A 17,831-nucleotide genomic window follows, 5' to 3' on the forward strand; every position below is an offset into this window, starting at 1 on the left:
GGACCAAAATGTCCCGAAAGTGCGGTAAAACTTGACACTTCCTTACTTTTAGGGACGGTTTTTTAGGTCCCCATTTGGATAGCCTCAATTTTATAAAAATCCCTGACTGCAATCAAATAGGTATGGATAGTTATGCCAACGTGTGTGTGCGTGTGTCTCCGTTTGTGTGTGTCGGTGTGTGTGTATGTGTGTGTGTTTCTGTGTGTGGGTGTGTGTATGTGTCTGTCTGTCTGTCTGTACATATGTGTGTGTGGGGGGGTGTCTGTGTGTGTCTGTGCATGTGTGTGTCTGTCTGTGCATATGTGTCTATGTGCATGTGTGTGTGTTTGTGTGTGTGTGTGCGAGCGGGTATACCTTACCTTATGGTTACACAATGTGTCTCCCGTTTTTTTCCCTTATGGGGACCAGTTTTAAGGGAAAACTCGATTTAATAAAAATCTGTGACTGCAATGAAAAAACTAAAAAGGCAAAACCTCTTGTATTTTGCTTGGTTACTTATGGTTATGGTTAGTGCAGGGTGGGGGTTACGGTTGTCATAGTTAGCGTTAGCATTTTTCCCATAGAAAGGAATGAGCGGTCCCCATAAAGATATGTTTACCTGACGTGTGTGTGTGTGTGTGTGTGTATGTGTGTGTGTGTATGTGTATGTGTGTGTGTGTGTACCTTGGGAGGATTCGTTTTTAATACAATCAAGAGCTTCCTCTGGTAAACAGTCTGATTAAGCCTGATCCATGTACTTCATCTCCAGCAATATCTGTCTTCAGATCCTGGCCTAGAGAAGCTGCTGACATTTATGGAGATACATCAGCTAATGGGGGCTGCATGTTTCTCAAGTAACAGGCGTGCATGAGATTACAGGAGCAGCCTGATGTCTGCTGCTCTGAAGAGATGTTTGTGCCGACAGTAAAGCACAGGCATGGCTGTGCGTGTGACTTAAAGCCGCTTAATTCGGGAGTAGCCTCTTATCTCGTATTCTTTACCACCTTATGTTCAGTTCAATAACGATACATCGTGCATCATTTTACAACGTGTGTAGCCTGTTTTAAAAGTTATTTATTGTCATGCTGACAGTATTTTGGTTCTTAATAGCACCAATCAACACACACATTGTTTCCTCTTCTTTTTTGACAGTCCACAGCATGCCATAGTATGGCATGGCATGGCATATGCACTGGTCTATGAATGACAGCGCCGATATAAACATTTCTTTGTAAATGTGATGTTTGTGTCGTACAGAAAGGAGCGGCAGGTAGTATGTGATACTTAATGCATTTTCGTGCGAGCAGACAAGATAATTAGGTCAGATGGAGGGTTCACCAATATGCTCGTGCGGGAGAGGCCGAGACAGGCGGGGAGGCCTGAGTCACCACAGCAAATAATCCTTCAGATATAGCACCTTTGGTGACTCTGTATGCTGAACTCGCCAAAACATATAACCTGGACTCGGTGTTATTGGCCTATTTGTATCATTATATTGTCATTCATTGTCGCTCAGCTCTACCGTTGCCTTATATAATGCAGGCGTTAATGAGCCTAATTGGGAGTATTATGGGTCCCTGACAGCTCATATGCTTCAGTCGTCCCTGTTGTTGTACATGTTATTAGCTGACTGACCCTTTCCACGCCTCTTACGGCAGGAAAAGGGTGTGAACAAATCGTCACTTAATAAACAAGCATATGAAGTAGGAGGCAACAGCAGAAGTGGTAATCCGTAATCCAGCTTTGAGCTTAATCCTCAGCGGGTGAACAAAAGCTATTCTGAGGGAAACACAAGAACAAACATTTCCCATTTTATTACATGTTCCTTTATTAAAGCTTTTGGCTGTAGAAAGAGGCAGTGACCCTGTTCTGTATCACCATGTCCTAAGCTTCAAAAATGGCATCTTTATCTTAGACGCCATCATTTAATAATGTCCTAAATGACAGATCAGAAAGACACATTTGGGTCACTCTCAGAATTCTTAGTGGCTGTGTTATACAGGGCAAATCTGCCTTAACTGAATGCTATTTTGTGTTTGATTCCTTAGTCCAAAAGCATGATCTTTTTCACTGCTCTAAAAAATGTAAGTTTTGGTGCAGTTAAAATATTGCAGTGTTTATTAGTGTTTTCACCTAACTAGCAACAGAGGTAAATTAGAAAATTAGCATTAGGTTATTATTTAGAAAACCCAGGCCCAGTGATCAGAAAGCCCAGGCCCAGTGGTCAGAAAGCCCAGGCTCAGTGGTCAGTACAGAATTATCACTGAATATTCATTGAATTGAATTCAGTTTGATCTCTGGGCCTGGACTTTCTGATCACTGGGCCTGGGCTTTCTGATCACTGGGCCTGGGCTTGCTGATCACTGGACCTGGGCTTGCTGATCACTGGGCCTGGGCTTTCTGACCACAGGGCTTGGGCTTTCTGATCACTGGGCCTGGGCTTGCTGATCACTGGGCCTGGGCTTGCTGATCACTGGGCCTGGGCTTTCTGATCACTGGGCCTGGGCTTGCTGATCACTGGACCTGGGCTTGCTGACCACTGGGCCTGGGCTTACTGATCACTGGGCCTGGGCTTGCTGACCACTGGGCCAGGGCTTTCTGACCACTGGGCCAGGGCTTTCTGACCACTGGGCCTGGGCTTACTGATCACTGGGCCAGGGCTTTCTGACCACTGGGCCTGGGCTTTCTGACCACTGGGCCAGGGCTTTCTGACCACTGGGCCTGGGCTTTCACAGAAGTATAAATTAAATATAAAATGTCGCAAACAAAAGGAGGCCAGTGAGCCCATTTTTCAGGTTTTAATATTTAATGTACAGGCACTGGTATAGTTTTATCTGATGTTACAGTAAGACTAACAAAAATAAGGATCTGGTTCCAAACCCTTTATCTTCTGTGTGGTTTCATTATCCAGTCTAAGCATGTAGCCTTGTGTTATCAGGTTTGACCTTGCTGATTTAAGCAGCGTAAATGGATTGTGATCAAAGCTGACTAGCAAGGGGGTCTTTGCTGTATCTCTTCTGCTGTGCGTTCCATGTCTGGCGGAAAATCTAATTTGCTTTTCTTTCCAAACTGAAATCTGTGAGAGCCATAATTAAATTGCAATTGAAATTAATTTGAAATGCATTTTAGCTGGATAACTTCATTTGTGAAAAATACACTAAGTTGTACCCGTTTGTTGGCAATATTGATCACATTGTTTTTCTCCGGATTGCAGACATTCTTTGGGGTGGGGTAACATATGAGCCATCAGACCATGGTGCACGTTCCCCTTGTCCAGGACTCCAGCTCTGGTGCTCCCTGCGCCAGCCACACATCTGTGTGCATCGGCCACATATTGTTCCCATTCACACATTAACTGATTTTGCAGATTTTGCAACTGATTTCAGGGACTGACTGATTTTTCACTGTTAGCTACATAGTTCCATCACAATTCACCTTTGCAGCTGTGCTTGCAGTTATGATATGAGCTTGTGCTTCATGTGGTGTTTCCGTTTGTCTACCACCTGTAGGCATTAAATTAAGCAGGAAAACTCATCTCTAAGAGCGTACTGACTCTACCACCACTGGTGAGAAGTCTTTGTTTGTCCTACAATATTTATTGTCATGAATTTGGACAATTCAATCAAGTTATTGTGATACAGGGTCTCAGATAGTGTAATATAGTGTGGGAAAAGAGGGATGTAATAGTTTCAACAAGACATTACAGACACTCTTCTACCTATGAACTTTCAACTTCTGAACTTTCAGACATACGAACGAAGTGCAAACTGTGTTCATTGGGCTCCAGTTTCCTGTCCGCAACATCAATTTGTTTCCGGCGTTCCAGTTCCGCCCAGTACGACTTCTGGCCGCTACTCCTGCCGCGCTGCAGCGTAGCTGCGTACTCCCAGCATCCTAGTTCTTAGTACTTGCGTATACCCTTAAAATGATGTTGAATAATGACTTACGAACATTTCAAGTTACGAGTGGCCATTCAGGACGTATCTTGTTCGTAAGTAGAGGAACGTCTGAACTCCAAGATCACTACATACAAGTGAAATTGGGGGCCACCTGTGTCGTCTATAGGACTGACCAGCCCGACAGTCCCAGCCGTCTCAGCAGGTGGAGTTAATGTGTTGGAGGTGTGGCAGGTCAGAGCCAGTGACCATCCTGACTGGTCTTTGTGGCAGTTTGAGACCCTCAGCCATCAGGTTACCGTTTGCTGTCAGACTGCCCTCGATGGTGCGGCAGCAGTTTGTGAGAATGGCACCCTGATGCCCTTTAGCTTTCTCGGAAAGAGCAGCCTCTTTCATGTTTTCTTTTAATCCAGCAAATGGCCTTTGTACCGTCATCTTTGATTGTGATGAAAGCTGACATGTGAATTAGATCTACACACACCTTGCTGAGCTTAGATGTTCGTTGTTTATATTTTAAAAATTCTCCTTTGAGAAATACTGCCATTTCTGCTCTGCAGGAAGCAAAACAATGATAATTTGCAGTGATTTCTTGTAAGCTTTACCTTCCTTACCATTGCAGCTACATGGCTCTGTCATTGCATTTTGGGAAGCTCAAACAGATTACTGTTTCATGGCAAGTTATTTTTCAAAGTCAAATTTCATCTCTCAAGCTACATTACAGCGGATTCCTGTCCTGTTGTAGGACAAGTCAGGATGGTCACTGGCTCTGACCTGCCACACCTCCAACACATTAACTCCACCTGCTGAGATGGCTGGGACTGTCGGGCTGATCAGTCCTATAGACGACACAGGTGAAAGGAGAATAGGCTCTAATTAAGCACCGTCCACAGGGTATGGCATGGCGTTGCAAAATGGAGTGATGCTGTAGCTTTCCTTCTTCAAGATCCATTTACCCTGTACAATCCTCCACTTTACCATCGCTAAAGCAGCTCTAGACCATTTCTTTGCCTCCACCATGTTGACAGATGTCACCAAGCACTCCTCCTGCGTCTTTTCACTTCATCTGCGTCTCACAGACGTTCTTCTTTATGATCCAAACACCTCAGACTTAGATCTGTCTATTCGTAGTACTTTCTTCCAATCTTCCTCTGTCCAGTGTCTGTGTTCATTTGCGCACCTCAGTCGTTTATTTTTATTGGCTATTCTGAAATACAGCTTTTTCTTTGCAATTCTCCCTATAAGGCCAGCATCCTGGAGTTGCCTCTTCACGTTATGACTGGCCTTTTGTGGGTACTATTTAATGAAGCTGCCGGTTGAAGACCTACGAGGTGTCGTTTTCTCAAGCTACACACTCTAATATATTTTCCCTCTCGCTCAATTGTGCACTGGAGCCTCCCTCTTCTCTTTCCATTGTGGTTAGAATGAAGGGAGTAGCACTCAGCATTGTAAGAGATCTTCCGTTTCCTGGCAATTTAATTTCCTTAATTTCTCAGAACAAGAATAGACTGATGAGTTTCAGAAGAAAGTTCTTTGTTTCTGACCATTTTGAGCTTGTAATAGAACCACAATCGCTGATGCTGCAGATACTAGCCCAAAGAAGGCCAGTTGCTTCTTTAATCAGAAACAACAATTTTCATATGTGTCAACATAATTACAAAAGAGTTTCTAATGATCAATTAATCTTTTAAAAATGATAAACCTGCATTAGCAAACACAGCATTCCACTAGAACAAAGGTCTCATTGTTGCTGATAATGGGCCTCTGTACACCTATGTAGATATTCCATTAAAAACAGCCGCTTCCAGCTGTGAAGGTCATTTAGTCAACATTAGCAACAGCTGTTTCCAGCTGTGATAGTCATTTGGTCAACATTAGCAATGTCTACACAATGTTTCTGATCATGCTGGTGTTATCTGGACAAAATGGACAAAGAACTTGCTTTTTTCAAAAGAAAGGAAATTTCTGTGTGACCCCAACCTTTTAAAGTGTGAAAATGTATGAATTTCACTCCTTATTTGAGATTCTCTTCCAAACTGTAATTCTCCCACAAGCATGATTCAATGATAGGCATGCCACAGTGTCATCATTTTCACAACGGTCAAAATACCGAACATACTGATACTACTAGATAATAATAGTGGAAAATATTAGATTCTTGCATGGTAAATGTTTTTAAAGACTTTATATAAAAGCCAAAATTAGACATACAATAAAAATGACCAACAAAGCGTCTTACCCTTTATGGTTAAATGTGATAGATCTGCTATGTATCTTTGTGAAATATCCTTCAGGTATACAATATGAACTTCTACATCCATCCATCCATTTTCCAAACCGCTTGTCCTACGGGGGGTCCGGAGCCTATCCTGGAAGCAATGGGCACAAGGCAGGGAACAACCCAGGATGGGGGGCCAGCCCATCGCAGGGCACACTCACACACCAGTCACTCACATGCATTTTTATGGGCAATTTAGCAACTCCAATTAGCCTCAGCATGTTTTTGGACTGTGGGGGGAAACCAGAGTACCCGGAGGAAACCCCACGACGACATGGGGAGAACATACAAACTCCACACACATGTGACCCAGGCGGAGACTCGAACCTGGGACCCAGAGGTGTGAGGCAACAGTGCTAACCACTGCACCACCATGAACTTCTGCACCCCTTGAACTTCTACAGCCTTACCATAAAAAAGAAAGATTAAAAACTAGACACTGATGGAGACAGATTTGTATATATATATATATATATATATATATATATATATATATATATATATATATATATATATATATATATATATATATATCTGTGTGTGTATGTATATCGTTTGACTTATATGTTGTTAGAGGAGACAGGTTTGCATATATATTTGGGTATGCGTATAGTTTGGTTTTGGTAATTCATAATGCAATGTAACCTGTTTTGTGATTTAGATCAATAGTCTCCTGATTCTCCCTGCAAAAGGGTCCATCGGCCCTCAGTGGGCCCCCGATTCCTGTGGGCCTCAGTGTGGCTGCACTGCCTATAGTTCTGCCAGTGACTCGAGGTGCACTGTAAGCTATATTTATGAATGAAGCGGATTGAAAGAGAGAAATTAGTATGTAGTTTCAGAACCTCGTAATTCCTACACGCCTTTAAATAATATCACACTGTTTTGTTTGAAAGCAGGTAAAGACTACATTATTTTCTAGTACTTTCTTCCCAATTAAGTGAAAAAAATAGTCTACGCCCTCATGCCAATTTGAGGCTCAAAAATAGTATAAAAAACTTGCAGATTTGAAGCTTTCCATTGAGCTAAGACTGTATACTGTACATTTGTCAGGGACGGCACCCGTATGTCTGAGTCTTTCTTGTCTTCCCACTAGTTGGGTAGTGGGTGTCGCTGGACGTCACGTCCTCCCTGTTGTCAGTCTTTAGTGTTTCCCCTTTTCCCCAGTGGCCGCATGGCTCAATGAGCTGAGCATGTGGCTACCTGTAAACCCCTCTGCTTTGTGTTCAGATCCCACCTCCTCTACCTCTGTTTTTGTATTTTTTGTAGATTTTTGTTCCCTAGTGTTTCATTTATCAGTTTTGCTGGTTCGTTTGTGGCTCGTTTTCAGTTTGGGTTTTTGCTTTGCCTTGGATCTGTTTTACCCGCCTTTATCAGTTTCCTTGGGCTTATATGCTGTTTCCTTGTTTCTTTGTCAGTTCTTAGTTTTCCGGTTAGTTTCTGAGTTCCTTGAGTTGATTCATTGTTTCACCTGTTGCCCGTTTTGCCAGCCCTTGTTAATTGTTCCCACCTCTCCTGTGTTGCTCTTGTATCCTTCTGTGTTTAAGTTCCTGCCTCACTTCAGTTCCCTAGTGGATCATTGTTGTACGTCTTGTTGAATGTTGTGTGTCAGTGGAGTACTTCAGTTGTATTGAGAATGTTTCCCTGTGTGGTTTAATGTTTGTATTTTGTTCCCTGCTTGCTCCTTGTTGCCCTGAGTTTTTTGTAGTCTTTGTTTTTCCTATTTTGCTGTTTGATCCCTAGAGGTCTGTTTTGTTTTGTAGTGTTTTCAGTTTAAATAAACGCCTGTGTTCCCTGAGCTGCCAGCGCCTGCCCTCCTCCTCCTCCTCCTCCTTCCCAGCCTGCACCATGCCACGCTCCCGTGCCCGATCCACCCGAATCCACGACAGCATGTGAGAAATGAAACTGTGAATCCTTACCTGTAATGCGGTGAAAGAAAACGCTACAGTTAATAAGAAAACACTTTGAAATCATTAACCAATCTATCCAACTAATAGACCAAGGATTAGTTGATATAGAAAGCCGAGCAGTCATCATTCTGGTTTGAAAGCTATCGTGTGGCGATGCCATGAAAGTAGATATGGAAACTTCCATTCGGGTGTGAAAAACTAATTTATATAGATGACCAGTGGGCAGGCTCTGTTACTACTATTTGGCATCGTACCTCGGAGTTTCACAAGTCAAGCGTATTTTATTACTTTTGCACTAATGCCACCGACTGAAATGGTGTTTCTTGTGAGCAATTTGGACAGTATCAGACAAGGATTCGGTCTTCATTTCCCCCAAAGAGAGTGAGTGGGGGGGGGGGTCATTTCTCCGTTAGGTCTCTGTAGTTTCTGCCCCCACCCCGCTCATATCTTTGAAAGGTACCCATTGAACAATACAACCAGAGATCAAGAGAACTGCAAAGATGTTAGTCTAATGCAGTGATATGTAAAACGCAACTAAAAGGTTTAAACGCAGCGTTACAGTTAGCTACTCCAGCATTGCCTTCTGTGTAACCTTGCATCATATGACCCACACTTCAAATTCCCAGGCAATGGCAAATGATGTTTTAGTGTGTGATAAATACATGTCGCTAAAAAGCCCAAGATGCAGCCATTCAAGATCAACCAGCACTGGATTAAGGCAAACTGAATAAACAGACGACCGCCAACTTTGTTTGCAGAAGTTCTCATCCCCCCATGACTTTAATTGCTTATGACAAAAAGAAGCTGCAATCAACATGTGGCTGAACAAGTCCCACAACAAAATGTTTTCACAAATGTTCTTCAGAGCAGCTGGTCTTACAACGCAAGTTCTGATATGAATAAAAGGGAAAAGAAATTAAATGCTGGGTCATAGCAGTGTTCCACATCCGCGATTATTATGGGGTATTTTAAAGCACGTGTACGGGACAGACCGAAAAAAAAAAAAAAAAAAATTTCACCAAATTCACAAGCTGTGGGAACTTCACACGACAAACTTGTTCTTGGTGATGGAGTTGCTCTTGGTGGCCGTGTCGGCGTGAGCCTGGTACCCGATGACCAGCTTTTTCGGCAAGTTGAGCTGCTCCTTGTACCTGCGCCCGATGTGGATAACGGCTTCGCGGTTCTCCGTGTTGGTGGTCCACACGGCGATCTTGTCCCCCTTCGTGCGGATGTTGATGACGGCGCCGCACACGTCGCCGCTGAAGGAGCCGAAGCCCTCGCCGATGATACACAGCAGCGACTCCAGCCAGAAGCGGTCCAGCTCGGAGTGCCGCTGCTGCTTGGACAGCGTGACCAGCCAGCGTCCCCCACACTTGTTGCGCCGGTCTTCCCACATGGGCATGATGCCGTCCCTGAACACAGCGTAATCGCAGCCCGACGACAGCTTGCTCGCCGGCTGCATGTTGTCGTACAGCGCCCAGAAGTCCTCCACCGTGTCAAACTTGGTGACGATCCTCAGGTTGTCCTGCCACATCTTGCTCTTGTCGTTCTTGTAGAACCAGAGCACCCAGCGGCTCTGCAATGGGTGTTTGATATGGGTGTTCAGCACAGCGACGGCTTCCCCGTCCTCCTTCACATCCTTCCTGCTCTGCACACCATCTTCAGAACGCAGGCTTAACATCTGCCCCGCTGCATCCGACATGCTGCTTATTTCATGGACCAGCTCAGCTCCAAACAGTAAACTGCAGTGAACCTCAGCTGTGCACAAGCAGCCAAGTAATCAGTTCAAGCGCAGGTCTGGCGGAGACGCCAAAGGAGGGAGCCCGTGATTGAGGCAGGTGCGGCGGGGAAGCCCGCTCTTCTCCATCGCCAATCTGCTGCTAGATTGACTGCAGCTCTGCATCTGAAGATTATCACCGCCCTCCAGAGATTTGTTTGACATCGAACGCATGGCGCGTTATATCCGTTAACAGCAGTTATTCCAACAAAATATGACTTATAATGTTAGATCTGTAAATGTTATAAACGTATCTTTAACAAATCTTAACTATTACAGGGTGCTTTTCTACTGTTGTACAGCGTTGGATAACCTGAGTCCGGGTTTGATGCCACTTTTTACTTACCCGGTCTTGTCTCGGAATTGAAAGCATTTGTACTCCATCATGAATCAGTCTCGAACTACAGCGTTTATGATTCGGACTCGTAAATTTAAATTGAGTTTTTTAACAACAACAACAAAAAAAAATCTAATTTATCCGACTCCAAAATAATAAAAATAGGCCAATTGATAAAATAATAACATTTCTATTGTTCACTTTGTTTTGGCTGTAATACATTATTATACAGTATATTTTGAAAAGACTGTCGATCACAGTGCAACACAACCTAAGAAATCTCTTCATAACAGACAAGATGTCGGTTTCAATAGTTATTCGATTTGGCGATCGATGTTAGTCACAAAAGTAGTGCTGTGCAATACAAGAACATTCTAAACTGCTCAGCCGGAATGAAAGTGGTCATCCTTCAGGCCTGACACGGTTAGTTCTACCCCGAATCCATTACGAGTTACGCGGGTATTGTGTTAACTCTTGTACTATGCCGATTTATCGCATTTATACACTGCTCAAACCAATTAAAGGAAACGCATCAGATGATAATGGGGAAAAAATTATGCTGGATATCTATACTGATACGGACTGGGTAACGTGTTAGGAACGCAAGGATGCCACATAATTTGATGGAAATGAAATCATCAACCTACAGAGGGCTGAATTCAAAGACACCCAGAAAATCAAAGTGAAAGAATGATGTGGCAGGCAGGTCCATTTTGCTGAAATTTCATTGCAGCAACTCGAAATCATACTCAGTAGTTTGTATGGTCCCCACGTGCTTGTATGCATGCCTGACAGCGTCAGAGCATGCTCCTATAATGAGACAACAGGATCTCCTTCCAGATCTGGACCAGGGCATCACTGAGGTGCAACCTGCCGTCGTCAGATGGACCGAAACATTATGTCCCAGAGGTGTTCTATTGGATTTAGGTCAGGGGAGCGTGGGGGCCAGTCAATGGTAGCAATTCCTTCATTCTCCAGGAACTGCCTGCATATTCTGCACCAGTGTAGGGTCTGACAGTGGGTCCAAGGATTTCCCCCCGATACCTAATGGCAGTCAAGGTGCCCTTGACTAGCTTGTAGAGGTCTGTGCATCCCTCCATGGATATGCCTCCCCAGACCATCATTGATCCACCACCAAACCGGTCATGCTGAACAATGTTACAGGCAGCATAACGTTCTCCATGGCTTCTCCAGACCCTTTCACGTCTGTCACATGTGCTCAGGGTGAACCTGCTCTCATCTGTGAAAAGCACAGGGTGCCAGTGGCAGACCTGCCAATTCTGGTATTCTATGGCAAATGTCAATCGGGTCCACAGTGCCGGGCAGTTAGCACAGGGCCCACTAGAGGACGTCGGGCTCTCAGGCCACCCAGTAAGGACAAGTCTGTCTCTGACCAAACAATCAGAAACATTCACACCAGTGGCCTGCTGGAGGTCATTTTGTAGGGCTTCAGCAGTGTTCATCCTACTCCTCCTTGCACAAAGGAGCAGATACCGGCCCTGTTGATGGGTTAAGGACCTTCTACGGTCCTGTCTAGCTCTCGTTGAGTATCTGCCTGTCCCCTGGAATCTCCTCCATGCCCTTGAGACTGTGCTGGGAGACACAGCAAACCTTCTGGCACGTATTGATGTGCCATCCTGGAGGAGTTGGACTACCTGTGCAACCTCTGTAGGGTCCAGGTATCGCCTCATGCTACCAGTAGTGACACTGACCGTCGCCAAATGCAAAACTAGCAAAAAAACAGTCAGAAAAGATGAGAAGGAAAAAATGTCAGTGGCCTCCACCTGTTAAATCCTGTTTTGGGGGTCGTCTCATTGTTGCCCCTCTAATGCACCTGGTGTTAATTTTACTAACACCAAACCCGCCTCCCGGTTTCCGGCACCATCTCTTCCGCCCTCTGACCTCTGACCCTGGCCCTCTGTTCCGTTCGAGGAGGATACAGCCTGCTGATCGCATCCAGCTTCAGCTCTTGCTTTTGCTTTTGTTGTATTGGTTTGCTTTACTTCTGATTGACTTCTGTGTATGACTGCTTTGGTTTCTCTGTTTTTGACTTTCTGCCTTCGGTCTGTTTGTCTCGTGGTGTTTGAACTCTCGCTTGGCTCCTGACTGCCCTCTTTGCTCGCCCCTTCGGATGCCGTATTTTTGGACTGTGTGTTTGCTGTGTATGTCTGTTAGGTGCGTAAGGAGTAGCTGCTCGTTTTGTTTCTGCGAACGTGGTGTTTACTGTTGTGTTCGTTAGGGAGTTAGACCGTCTTTGTCATTTCGTTTCCTCTTGTTTTCGTTACATTTAGAGTTAGCTTAGTCTGGGACGTGTCTGTTAGCTGTTTTGGTTGTTTTTTTGGCCTGGGTCACTCCCGAAGTTTGTTGCACCTCGTGTTTTGTAAACATGTCTGTGAATACATATAAAAAACGACAAAAAAGATCCCTTTGTTTCCCGTGTTCCCTTATCCCGTTCCCTGGTTGTCTCATCTTCCCATCTCCCTAACCTTTCTGCTGATCCTCAACCCTAGACTGGGGATCATAGCACTGATTAACAGCCCCCTCTGCTACTTAACTGACCAGATCAATATCCCAGAAGTTTAACTGAGTTGATGTTATACTCTGATTAAATAGTGTTCCTTTCATTTTTTTCGAGCAGCGTATATTGTATTACTCTTAATGATGTAGGAATGTATCACAACACACCCTTGGGCTATGCCTTAGGGCGACTCTGTTGTGGAAGGCGCTATATAAAAATAAATTGAATTGAAATTTTTATGAGTTCTTTGATCGGTTTATTATATCATAATCAGCTTTATACGTATCAGGCTCCGCCAGCAGAAGAAGGGCAGGCGTACTCAGACAGCACAAATCATTTCTCTTTTGTTTTTTAATGCTGACTGGTTTAAAACTCTACCGATCTTACGAAACCGCAAAGGTAAAAAAACTGTTCTCCTCAGAACAGAGTTACCATGGGATCGTCCCATATTGAATAATAAAATGTCTCCCTCTCCAGGAAGGACAAAATTTGTGCAGTAACCACAGAGGCACCCTTATATATAACAGTCTCTGCTTGTTACAAATAATGAAATATCAAACAAAGTCTTCGCCCCATCAAAGACTCAATCTTGACTCAATCTTGCCACCCCAAGTCTCAGTCTTGACTTGGTCTTCGCCCCATCAAAGACTCAATTTTGACACCCCAAGTCTCAGTCTTGACTTGGTCTTCGCCCCATCAAAGACTCAATCTTGACACCCCAAGTCTCAATCTTGACTTGGTCTTCGCCCCATCAAAGACTCAATCTTGACTCAATCTTGACATCCCAAGTCATGTTTTCTGTTGGACGAAAAAGCACATAGAACAAGCTACATGGACAAGGCCTCAGTCTTGACTTAGTCTTCGCCCCATCAAAGACTCAATCTTGACACCCCAAGTCTCAGTCTTGACTTGGTCTTCGCCCCATCAAAGACTCAATCTTGACACCCCAAGTCTCAGTCTTGACTTGGTCTTCGCCCCATCAAAGACTCAATCTTGACACCCCAAGTCTCAGTCTTGACTTGGTCTTCGCCCCATCAAAGACTCAATCTTGACTCAATCTTGACACCCCAAGTCACGTTTTCCGTAACATCATGTGGGTGGCCGGGTGCATGTGCGTTGTTTAGCTGGGGAAGAGATGGCACCGGCATGCACTATGGGAAGAAGGTGAGCCAGTGGGAGCAATGTGATGCTCTGGGTCATGTTCTGTCAGGAAGCCTTAGGTTCTGACATTTGTCCTGGTATTCGTGTTGATGTCACTTTAACACATACCTCCTACCTAAACATTATTGCAGACCAAGTGCACTCCTTCATGAAAGTGGTATTCCCCAATGGCAGTGGCCTCTTTCAGTAGGATATTGTCCTCTGTCACACCGCAAAAATTACTATCAGGAATGGTTTGAGGAACAGGCAACATGCTTTAATGGTGCAATCATTACTTCCAATTTTATTGTGTAGAATGAATCCATTGTGTAGTATGTGACTATATTCTCAGTAACCATCAGTTCTGTGTTGTGTCAGAAAACATCACTGTGCATATTGTGTTTCCTGTTATCGTCCCGCCCTGTTTGTAAGCATGCTGACACAGTTACTCTTTTTTTTCTACCATTTAAATCCCACTGCTGTTGATAGTATGCTATTAGCTATAATTCTGAAGACACAACCTATTCAGTATCTCTCATATTGTCAAATCGTTGACTGATATGCACTGTGGCACTTATTCATGAACAGTACTAGCAGTTATTATCTTGAAGTACTGAGTGAGTATGCCATTAATGTTTTCTGGCGTGTACATTGTGCTGCGGAATAGGCTTGTCATTGACTGACAAAGGCGTGCGTTGAGAGTGTCAGCAGGCCCTTCTGAAGCCAGGGAGCACGACTGATTTGTCAGGTGCCCAATTGCTTCTGGCTTTGCTCAGAGTGACACTGGTGACCTCTACGATGTTCTAGGGGGCCGCCTGTGATTCTGGAGTGAGACAGAGTGTCACGGCACATGATGGCGGTTGTGTTTTGGGGAACTCGCTGCAGAGAGCCCACTGGGCCAAAGAGGCATGAGCCTCTGTTTGCTGTGTCCTGTTTGGGTCATTAGTACTGCATGGTTATATTTTCAGCATCTGCATCGTCTTTGCCAAGCTGGATCTGCCTGGCACTACAAGTCCTGCATAAATGTTCTACTTCATGTTGATTATTATTAAATGCATAGGAACTTCTCTAGAGTTTGGGCTGAGCTTAGTTGGGCTGTCTGTCCATATGTTGCCAAACCCAATCATCTGTGTGCAGCACCCGTGGCACGTGGATCTTGTGAATTGGCGATGGAACCCGTTCTAAGTGCCTGCGAATGCATCTCTGAGTACTCTCTGATGGACAGTGGCTCACGCAGAGCAGTGATCTGGAGCTGTGATTACTGAAAGCGGACAGAGTGACGCGTGCAATCCCGACGTCTGGCCCCCTGGGAATCCGGGCAGCGCAGATCATGTCCTTGGCTGCTGCTCCTTCAATCGAACAGATGGATGATAAGATACACAGTCATGCTGAGCTGCTGGCTCGGAAAACTTTGGGGAGAGAACAAAAAACCAAATGCAATCGCTTTCCTTTAAACTATTCCCTGGCCCTTTTTTAGGAGAATCCTCAAGCAAGTGAAAAGTGAAGGCTGTGGAAGGTTCTGCCACTATTCAAACATCTTTCTCAACTGCAATATTGAAAGGAACAATGTTGTAATGCTGTGGTTTTGTCAGGAGGGGGCAGTGTAGCCTTTTTTGTTAAATCCTTTGCTTTTTAGGAGTGAAACAATAGTGATGGCAAGCAATATACAAGACTCTAGTTTTGTTCATTATATAATATTTTTAATTACGTCTGAAAGAGATGCTGTTGTTTAATGCTGCATGATTTGACATTGTTATTTTATCATTTTGCTGAGCAAAAGCATCATATCTGTCTCTATGTTTGGCAACCTGTCATGCGGCATTGCAGCCTCACCATAACCTGCTGCCTGTGTGTGATTCTGTAGGCTTTTGGCACAAATACGGTACGTGTGCGTGTTTAACAATTTACAAAGAAAACACTTGTAGTATTCAACGGTAATCATCAGTAACGTTATGATGCCTGTGGGTGTCTTTCTACATCCATATTTTAATGCAGTAGGACAGTGGGAAAGCCTGAGGTTTACAGCTGCATGTCCTTGGTCCCTGTAGACACTGGGCAGCTCCTGCCATTTAGGGAACCTGGTGGTGAAGCACAGACAATGTGCTCATTCTACAGCGTCTGCACGCCATGTGCAGTGTAATGAAAGGGAACTTTTACAGGTCGTGAAATCGGAGAAGCTGGAAAATCATCCCCACTGAGCTTATGATCCGGCACTTCTGTTCTGTCCTGTACGTTACAACTGGCAGATTTTTATGTTCTGCTGCCATATCTTAGTTTGTTTTCCGTGCAACCATTTTTTAAAGCCTCGTGTGGCCTTTTGTGTGTAGCGGGTTTAATGTAAATGCGTGTGACCCTACACACTTTCTAGTTTCCAATGAATGTTTGCTATGACAATGTAGAACACAATCTACAGTCCTATTACAGTCCTTACTACAGACATATTCCTCTTATTACTGTATTGTTGTTGTTAAATGTTGAGTGTTGCTACTTCCTATACTGCTGATCAGATAATCAAAATATATCATCTGTTGGTCATTCACTTCCAGCAGTTGTAACCAGGCAAGAATTCGTCTTAACAGCCTAAATACCCAAGAGCTGTGACTCTTTGCCAGCTACGTCACGGCGCCTGTATCATCGTACCACAGGCAATGCAAGCGTGCTGCCTGGGTGCTCTTTTGTGATACAGGACGGTGGAAGGTACTGGTCACATCCTTTCAGGAGATTGACATTTGCTATGTAACACATGCTGTGCAAACTGCCATATCATCAAACCACATTTTCATTCAAGCTGTGCTGATTTGCCAGTTACTGTAAATGCCTGGATGAATGATTTAGATTTAAGAAAATGAAACTGTGGAGAAACTTAGTATTAGATGCAGGTTTCTGTAGCTACATGTACACACACACACACACACTCACACACACACACACACACACACACACACACACTCACACAGACACACATACGCACGCACATGTCAGGTAAACATATCTTTATGGGGACCGCTCACACACACATGCACACACACAGACACACACCCACACAGACAGACACTCACACACACTCACAAACACTCACACACACACACACACACTCACACAGACACACATACGCACGCACATGTCAGGTAAACATATCTTTATGGGGACCGCTCACACACACACACGCACACACACAGACACACACACACACACTCACACACACACACAGACACACACCCACACAGACACACACACTCACTCACACACACACACAGACACAGACACTCACACATACACACACACAGACACTCACACACACACACAGACACACACACACACGCACAGTGTGCTATACGGCTATATGCAGATGCAGGCTTAGAGCTCCAGAAAGACCTGAATTCATAATGACCAGTCAGTTTGATACCTGCTTTCACTCTCTCAGACTTCACCGTTTTCTGGAAATCAGGAGCTTTTCTATAGTCTTGTTCACATGCTTAAAGTGAGAAATACCTACCTGGCAGGGAGATACCGTGATCAGGAAGGTGCTTCACCCAGGGCGAGGTCCAGCCATCGCACTGCGGCTGTGCTGACCCCTGCCAGTTCCCCAGATGTGGGAATCTCCACTGCATAATTTCTGGTAGTGGGGGGCTGTGTTTGCGCTCTCGCCTGATTTCTTGTGGACAGTGGTGTCGTAATGGTTAGGGAAGTGCACTTGTAATTGAAAGATCGCAGGTTTGAATCTCCGACCAGCAAGGCACCACTGAGGTACCCTGAGTGAGGTACCGCCCCCCAGCACTGCTCCCCGGGCGCTGAATTAGCTGCCCCCTGCTTTGTCACATATGGGTTAAATGCAGAGGACACATTTCGTTGTAGTGCACTGTGTGGTGTGTCAACAATGACCACTGATCACTAAATTTTAAGTTGTATTTAAGTTGTATCGGCTCCAATATGGCAAACTCCGGATTTCGAAGCTGAAAGTGAATAAACTTGTTTTTACGGATTCAAATTTTTGCGCGACTG

General features: G+C 44.5%; 1 protein-coding gene and 1 non-coding gene across 2 annotated transcripts; one reads left to right on the forward strand and one right to left on the reverse strand.

The window, feature by feature from the left end:
- Positions 1-8,687: 8,687 nt before the first annotated feature.
- LOC125728494 (eukaryotic translation initiation factor 4E-1B-like) lies at positions 8,688-9,971 on the reverse strand. The gene has a single exon (XM_049005431.1). It carries the CDS (start codon positions 9,757-9,759, stop codon positions 9,100-9,102), a length of 660 nt encoding a protein of 219 aa, XP_048861388.1. The 5' UTR covers positions 9,760-9,971; the 3' UTR covers positions 8,688-9,099.
- A 7,346-nt stretch (positions 9,972-17,317) lies between these two features.
- LOC125732343 (U1 spliceosomal RNA) lies at positions 17,318-17,480 on the forward strand. Its single transcript, XR_007391725.1, has one exon. It is a non-coding gene; the product is annotated as a U1 spliceosomal RNA (small nuclear RNA).
- Positions 17,481-17,831: the final 351 nt, after the last annotated feature.

This window comes from Brienomyrus brachyistius, chromosome 2, assembly GCF_023856365.1.
Source record: "Brienomyrus brachyistius isolate T26 chromosome 2, BBRACH_0.4, whole genome shotgun sequence".
Taxonomy (NCBI): Eukaryota; Metazoa; Chordata; class Actinopteri; order Osteoglossiformes; family Mormyridae; genus Brienomyrus; species Brienomyrus brachyistius.

Bases quoted from the DNA above. Each gene is read 5' to 3' on its own strand.
- LOC125728494 (XM_049005431.1), bottom strand. From the start codon at position 9,759: ATGTCGGATGCAGCGGGGCAGATGTTAAGCCTGCGTTCTGAAGATGGT.